The 8,803-nt window shown below is 39.8% G+C and overlaps 1 protein-coding gene across 1 annotated transcript; it reads right to left on the bottom strand.

Annotated features, from left to right (window-relative positions):
* Positions 1-4,394: 4,394 nt before the first annotated feature.
* Positions 4,395-5,131, bottom strand: LOC123415659 (cypmaclein-like). The gene is made up of 3 exons (XM_045106749.1): positions 4,999-5,131; positions 4,862-4,895; positions 4,395-4,764 (listed from the first exon to the last, which is right to left on the bottom strand). The coding sequence occupies exons 1-3, from the start codon at positions 5,059-5,061 to the stop codon at positions 4,583-4,585; spliced, it is 279 nt and encodes a 92-aa protein (XP_044962684.1). The 5' UTR covers positions 5,062-5,131; the 3' UTR covers positions 4,395-4,582.
* Between the last annotated feature and the right edge of the window lie 3,672 nt (positions 5,132-8,803).

The raw sequence follows: 8,803 nt of genomic DNA, 5'->3' as shown, positions 1-8,803 counted from the left end.
CGCCAACTTGCTCGGAAGGCAAAACAAAATGCATAGTTAAATTCTATGAATTTTTCTACCCCGAAAACATATATAACATGTGGGGTTCGAGAAATAAAACTAGCGCCACAATTAAATGCGGGAGTATGTTCTAAACACGACATAGCAAAAATAATGACGGCACCTACATGCAAATATGCAAGCAACTATTTTAAAATACATGGCAAAGGGTCACAAACAACATAAATATTTTATCTACGGGATTTGAGTAAATCGGATGCACGCAAAAGTATCTACGCGCGTGGGAGATGGTGTTCCCCTGGATTTGCCCGGTGCCGACGCTCATCGACCTCACCAGCCCCGATGATGACGATGAGGATGCCTAGGGCGACGCGCCTCCTAGTTTTTAGTGTTATTAAATATCTTTACTTAATGCAAAATGGACTCGTGGACTCTCGGCGGCCTTCATGACCGGCATTAATGTCTACTTAACATTTTTTATTTTCAAAATATTTGTGGTGTATTTTTTCTCGCGCCACGAAAAAATGGATCATGACAGCGTTGGACGCAAGCGCCGATCCAAACACGAAAACGAACATGGGTGTCCGCCTGACCGACTCAAACGGACAAAAAACGGATAAAGTTGCTGTCAGTTTGGGTCGGCCAGTTGGAGTTGTTCTAAAGTAATGTTTCTTTTTTAGCTCACGCAAAGGTAAGATCATCACCAAGAGAGGCATTAAATAAGTTGCACGTAAAAAAACCTGGATATATCGTAGGGCGAAAGCGGCGTTTGAGCAGCCGTACAATAATGCCGCGCGCGGTAAAAACGCTCCGACGCGTTGGAAAAAACTGCATCACATGCGGATAATTTGGTGTGCGTGCTCTAGCATGCTTGGAGAAAATCAAACTCGCGTGCGAACCACAAACCGCGACTGACCGCTTCATCCGCGCTTGCCCTTGCCCCGCCCAGTGCTTCCACCGACGGAGTTTGAGCGATGAACGACCACACCGACATCCCCCAACCCCTCCCTATGCCCGCTTTCCAGCCACCGCCGCAAACCCTTGCACAAGGATGACCTCCGATTTGGTCGTCGGTGGAGCACCGACTCCAAGCTCCAGTCTCGCGCGCTGCCTTTCCATGGCGTTGTGGACGAACTCGCAGGGTGGCTTCGTGCCATCGCCCGGCACGGAGCTCCGTATCCAAGAGACCAATGGCGGCGACGACGGAGCCATCGGCGACGACCCAAAAGAAGGTGGTGGCGTGGACGAAGAAACCAGTTGCACCTCCGACCCCACCGCCACCGCCCAAAGCGCGTGAGTACTCGCAATTTGGTGCACCCGCGGCCGACTTGCAAATGGTGTTCGATGAAATGCTTGCAAGGTAAGATTTTGTTTCTTTCGCTTTTTGTTGTTGCTAGAAATGTGTACATATGAATAGCTAGATTTAGTAGTGATGCCTCACATGCATTCACATGATGCCTCACATGTCTTTGAAGATAATGCGTGCAACCTCCGAGGTCCCAATGGCACTGAGGTGCTTGAAGATGATGAAGAGGAGGACGACAAGGAAGAAGAGAAGGAATAAGAAAAGGAAGAAGATGAAGCATGATTGTTGATGTTTTATTCATTTGTGTGAACTTATTTTTCATGAATTATTTATGATTAGATGAATTTGAACTATGCTATGTTGCTCAACTCATCATTTCGCAAATTTTAAATGTTCAAAATCATGTTGTTTTGGTTGTCAAAAATTGATTTCATATGTGTCAAGTGGCGGCTGGATGGGCGCTGTGTATTTTTGTCGTGCTTGTTGAAACGCTACTGCAGCTTGTTAAATTTTACAGCGTTTGTTAAAGCTGTCATACGTCAGCACCCGTTAAAACGCTATTTTGGACATCTATTTTCTTTTAACACGCCGCGCTACCGTACGTGTGTTGAAGGTGCTCTTCTTCCATGGAGATTGGCATGCACAGCAGTCTGATGAGTTCCATGAAATGCTCTGCCTGGTAAATCCATTTGAAGGCGCCAAACGTCCTGTTTACATGCAGCGTGAATTTGGCATTTTGCCAAGATTGTTGATGCACCCGTGTGCAACTGTAGCTCGCTCCCCTGCGCCAGTAGCCAGTGCTGCCATTTTCTATCACGTGCAGCAAAGATACAAGCTGCCCGTGCTGGCCGGCTGCAGGCAAAAGCTTCTGTCCCTTGTCCTCGTAGGCTGTGCACGTAATTTGTCGCCAGAAACGGCGCGCGCGTACACGTACGCACGACAGCAAGTTCAAGTATGTACGTGGTGCCATAGCAGCATAGCTATATTGCTACTTCGCCACCTAGCAGGAATCTCCATGCAGATTTCTCGAAAAAAAAGGACCACCGCAAAAACAACACTCTTTAGTTGGGCGAAGACAGGGAGGGGCGAGCAGGGGTGCCACTGTGTATACCTAATAGTCATAACTAATTGCATAATTAGCCTATATGTGAAGAATTAATTGAACTATCATCTAAGTAGAGAAGTCGATAACCCAACAAACTCATGTACGGTTGTGGTCGAGTATTAGTATTTCACTTTTGCTTTGATACAACCCACAAAACGTAGGATATATATCCATCTTGTATTGTACACTATTATGCACTACATGCAGCCATATATATGTCCTTCTTGTATTGTATACGTATGATGACCTGTAGTGTATAATACGAAGTGGGATACGTTCTTCTTTGTACGTTTTAGGGGGAGGTGTGTACCAAAGCACTTAGTATTTTAGTGTCTAATTCATGAGGTCTATCTATTGATATATAAACCAATATATATGTGTGTGTTGCACTTTTGCTAGGACGATCGTCGTCGCCGTCCTTGCTTTGCCATCAAGCTAGCATGTCCTGCCAGGGTCTGTTGCATTTTTGCTAGGGCGATAACCGTCGCCGTTGCTTTGCCAAGGGTGTCCTGACAGGGTCTAGAAAGTTTGCGATTGCTGTTGGCCGCTACTCATCATGGCAACATCGTCGTTCATCTATTTACAGTCCGTCGTTCATGTATCTACATATCTACAGTCCGTCGGTCGACGCACTGGAATGACTGGATGTAGGCGGATCAGATATGGGTAGATACCGGGTGCATAGGACAGATGCACAGATTCAGACACTACACACTAAGCTTATAGTTATTACTTACTTTTAATATTATTCCCATTGTCCTAAAATAATTATAGTTCTACCTGTATCCTAAGTTACATTTGGTCATATTTACAAAAAATGCTAAGATCTACAAAATTAAATATGCATAGAGTGAATATTTTCTAAAGATTCCAAAAAACTAATTTGTTTCGGAGATTGGTATATTTTTGTTCAAACTTGAAGAAGTTTGACTTAGGATAAACCTAAATCTGGAATCACTTTGGAACGATGTGAGTAGATTTTCCTATAAATTACGACAGGAAACAATTAATGGGGTAAATATTTATTCAAACTATTTGCTTTAACTTGAAGCTCCAACATTTTTCTGAGATTAGTTCCAAACAATATTTTTTTTGCCTTATCATCAACGCTATCATGGGACTTAATATACTGTGATATTTCATCTTGCCCCGCTCGAGCACGTACGTAATCGCGCGCATACACACGTGCACATAGGCACCAGTAATTTTTAGTAGTGCATTTCATGGCAAATACAAATGCGTGAGAATGAAACAGCAAACATATGATTATACGATGGGTCGATTACGAATGGATGAGCACAAGATCACTAGGTAGCAGCACTAGTTTGTGTAGATAATCTTTATTTGATAGATTCATAAGGTGGTTTGATTCATACAGATATTATTAAATAATACATCACGCATTGCAGCAGGATGGTAGTGTAATAAACAATTTAAAAAAATATGCAAACATAAAGGAAAAGATTTTCGAGATGGATTTCCTCATTATTCATCAAAACAGAACCAAGAAGTCCCAATTAAGAAAAAAAGAGCAGTTCGTTTTTTTAGAAAAAACTAAGATTTTTCTCGTTACCAAAGAATAAAAGAAAGAAGTTCTAAGTAAACTAATAAAGAAGTTCGATGCATACAAAAACGCAAATTCTCCGTGTTTCTAAGCTAAATACAAGTATGAAGTTCATTTTGTTATGTTTCTTTCTACGAATTACAATAATAGATTAGTTCAATATTTATAAAAACTCAGATTTTCATTGTGACTAAAGAAACAAAATCAAGAAGTTGGATAAACCTAAATCTGAAATCACTTTGGAACGATGGGAGTAGATTTTCGTATAAATTACAACAAGAAACAGTTAATGTGGTAAATATTTATTCAAACTATTTGCTTTAACTTGAAGCTCGAACACGTACGTAATCGCGCGCATACACACGTGCACATAGGCACCAGTAATTTTTAGTAGTGCAATTCAGGCAAATACGAATGCGTGAGAATGAAATAGCAAGCATATGATTATACGATGGGTCGATCACGAATGGATGAGCACAAGATCAATAGGTAGCAGCACTAGTTTGTGTACATGATATCATATCGATCGTGCCTCTGGTAGAGTGGTAGTCTAGTTGTCGTTGATCGTAGCTAGCTTGATGTGATATTATTGTCGTTGGCGGTTCGATCACGGGCACTTGTGGCGGCCGTTGTGCGTGGTCATGTGAGCGTAGCAGGGGCAGACGTCCTCGTTGCCGGCGGTGCCGGGCGGCACGCAGTCGCAGCGCCGGCAGCACGTGTTGCACGCCCTGTTGCACAGATTCGGCCGACTCGACTTGCTGCACCGGTACGAGCACGCGCCGCCACAATCTGTAAATCGTTGTGATACAAGAGTTAGAAGGGCATCAGTCGCCTGGTGGCGATCGAACAACTAGACCGGATTAGCAAATGAATCGCATGCGCTTACCGACGGCGTGAGCTTGTCCAATCGGAGCGGTGGTCTGCGGAAGAGGAAAATGAACAGGGCAGAGTTTAGCTAGGAAAGCAAAGATATCATGCATGCGCGCTGGAAGGGTCTAACGCCATGGATCTGCAGGTGATCACCTCGACAAGGAGCAGGAGGACGACGAGCGACGCGCACATGAACACCCTAGCTTTGCCGGCCATCGCGAGGGGCCAGGAACCGCCGGTTTGCTTCGCTTTCTGCCGATTTGTCTTTCTTTCTTTCTCAGGGGAAATGCCGAAACCTTTGCGTACGCTACCGACGGGACGAGCTCCCCGTTTTATAGGCCGGACCGCCGGGGCAGCGGTGAGGACGGCACATGTTTAGGCAAGGATATTCTGTTGTCCCTTCCATACTTTGGGCCTGCCGTGATTAGTGTAATCAGGCCATTATGATGAAGGATTGTGATTGGGATTGTTTCCCTGAACATCCCGTGTAATATGCTATTATTAAATAATACCTCACGCATTGCAGCAGGATGGTAGTGTAATGAACAATTTTAAGATAAATATGCACACATAAAGGAGAACAATAGATTTTCGAGATGGATTTCCTCATTATTCATAAAAATAGAACCAAGATGTCCCAATTAAGAAAAAAGAGCAGTTCGTTTTTTAGAAAAGACTACGATTTTTCTCGTTACCAAAGAATAAAAGGAAGAAGTTTGAATTAAAATAATAAAGAAGTTCGATGCATACAAAAACTCAAATTCTCCATGTTTCTAAGCTAAATACAAGTATGATGTTCATTTTCTTTTTTTTCTATGAAAAAAAATCAATACGTCCAAATTACAAAAATAGATTAGTTCAGTATTTATAAAAGCTCAGATTTTCATTGTTACTAAAGAAACAAAATCAAGAAGTTTGAATTAAAAAACTAGAGTAGTTCGATTATTAAAAATTCGGATGTTCATACAGACAAAAAATATAAGTTAAACATATTTCATAAAAGAAATGTTTGTATGTGATTGCCAAAAATGTGTTTTGTTTGTGGGTGTGTGCCAACACCACAAGTTCGGATGAGGAAAATTTAATAAAAATAAACCTAAAAATGTTCATTGCAACAAGTTCACGTAAAAAAGGAAAACACCATCAAAATATCCACAACGAAGGTCAAATTAAAATAAACTATATAATTTAAAAAATCTATTTAAAAAATAGATTTCCCCATTTCTAAAATAAACCTAGAAGTTTAAATTAAAATAAGGGAGCAATTCAATGTTTACTAAAAACTCATATTATAACCGCTGATAGAAAATATAATAGAGAGCGATTCAAAGTGTCAATAGAGAGAACTTCGCGTACTCCATGATGTGTGTTTCGTATCCGAAAAAAAATGCGACAAAGTCAAAAAAAGTGTTTGCTAGAAGTTCAAGTGCTCGGTCGGGGAAAGTTCAAGAATTCCTGTGAGAGAGGTTCACGACGTATTTACATGTTTAAAAACACACACAAAGATGTTGTTTTGCTGATTTAAAATAATTCTCTCAATGCTCTATTCCAAAATAAATGGTTAAAAATTAATTGGTGCATGTTGTTCGAATAGAAAAGTTTAACCATACTAGAAAAATTGCATCTTTTCAATAAGTTTCTATGCAAAATTAAAGTATGAGTTCAACTTTTAAAAAGGTTGTACGATGTTTACTTAAAATCACTTTTTCATTTTCGAATAATAAAACCAAGAAGTTCAAATTAGAAAAGCAGAGAAGTTCAAGTTAGAAAATCATTTTTAGAAAGGTTGTACGATGTTGTCGTCTTCTTCCTCCTTGCATTCCAATGACCCACGTTTTGACACTCGGTGTGGCTGGTGTCAATGTCGTGTGCCACCCTCACTGAGGAGTCTTCTTTGACGACAGCAATTGCCTCGACCATACTTCTACCCCCCCCCCCTTCTACGACATCGGTGAGCACCCACACAACATGATTGGTAAGGCTACAATTTTTGTCTATGTCTAGTTTTTCATTTATAACTTGCACTTTATTTGAATATCAACATGGTATAAGAAAAACATGCAGTAGAATGACGGTAGACAAGAACATATAGTAAACTTCATGAGATGGTCTGTCACTCTATCTTTGGACGTCACGTTTTTCATAATTTGTTGAATCCTTAGTACGACCTATACAAAACTGAAGAGTATGAAAATGTTTCTTCTTCTATACTATGATACTACAAAGAAATGTGAGCACATCCAGTTGTTTTTATATTCTCATTAAGTTATGTTGTAGAAATAACCTTTTGGGTCAGGAAAATGGAATAATAAAGAAGCGACTTGGTGCAAGTAATTAGCTGAATTATGTAGCAATTACCTCTCATGTCATCGCCTTCATCCGGCTAATTCTATAGAAGAATGACCCTCCGCTACCTCCCCATCATCAATTCTATAGGACACTATTTTAATTATGATTAGTGGTGAAAAAGGAACGACCACTCAGCTACTTCCTCCTCTAGGATCAAACAAAGTACTAATATAGAGGAAGACTGATTTCTTCTAGTTTTCGATACTTGTTCCTAATTACTATCATGGAATCACTACACAATTCATTGCAGTGGGCACCTTATTTATGATATGGAGATGGGCGGTTGCAAAGATCAAGGAACTAATTTCCTAAAAGAATTGATAAGTTGTACTTCAGTAAGCCTATGGAAGTTCATACAGAAAAATAAATAAGTTTATTGAACCGATAGAGATTGATGACTTGAAGACATAATTACCACAACAAAGGATTCGATGGATTTTTGTAATAATAGACTTAGGGCTAAATTATAAGTAGTCCTTAAAATATGTATCTCGCATTTTGTTCAAGTACCTAGTAGGTAACAACAATGACAATGCTTTTAGGGAATTAAATTCTCTCACAAACAACCTGACTTGTATATAGGGTTCATAATACAAGTATAGACTATAAGCATGTGTAATGCTTATTTCGTTCAAGTACCTTATAGGCAACAACAACAAAAAATACAAGTAATCCTATGACTTGCATTCCTGCACAAAAATCCCAACCAATCATTACATAGGTTATCCAAAGAATTGATAAACCAAAATTAGGACTTTAAGAGAAAAAGTGTTTTAACCTAAACTTCGAACAAATCACCAAAGCAGAAGTGACCTCCCTCCCATCAATAAATTTCCACGTGAATAGGGGAAACATGACAACAGAATCATACCTGAATACCTAAATAGAGAGTCATAACTGTCCGGCCAATAGAACATCTCTCTCTCCCTCTCTCTCTCTCTCTCTCTCTCCTTCTCTCTCTCTCTCTATCTCTCTCTCTCTCTCTCTCTGTATACAAAATTTTAAAAACCTTGATATTTTTACAAAAAAAATCAGGGTCTCCATTGTGGCCTTCCAGTTTATAGAAGGATAAAAAGCAGAACTCACATAAACTTGTACACGTTGAGGATTTAGTATATGAAGGACAAAAATGATATCATTTTTCAGTGTTGAACGCAACTAAATGGAAAACCTTGTGTACCCCTAGGGCATCAAAACCAGAATAGTGCAATGCAAAGTAAAGGGAAGTTGATAGGTCACACCAGTCAAATATACAATGTTATATTTCCTCATCACCAATAGGTCGGATGCCAAGACTGGATAAACATTTTCTCTCTATTGTGTGTACATAATTATCTTTTCTACCACAAAGAAAAATAGACGTGAAAATTATGACATCAGCTACTTCAATGAATTCATAAAGTTTCTTCACCACGGGGTCACTCTTTACCATATTGCTCATCTTCTCCTCATTTTCAACAAAGTACTTGCCTGTCACTCACTTCAACTGATATGGTTGAGCATGACATAACATGTAGTTGTTGATCCCTTGAAAACCAAAAAGCATCTTTGTTTAGATATAGTTAAATCACAAGAAATTATACAGTGATAAAGAGTACTTACTTGAACA

The sequence above is a fragment of the Hordeum vulgare genome, chromosome 1H (genome assembly GCF_904849725.1).
Source record: "Hordeum vulgare subsp. vulgare chromosome 1H, MorexV3_pseudomolecules_assembly, whole genome shotgun sequence".
Lineage (NCBI taxonomy): Eukaryota > Viridiplantae > Streptophyta > Magnoliopsida > Poales > Poaceae > Hordeum > Hordeum vulgare.
Note: the sequence above shows the minus strand (reverse complement) of the source record. Positions and strands in the feature narration are given on the sequence as shown.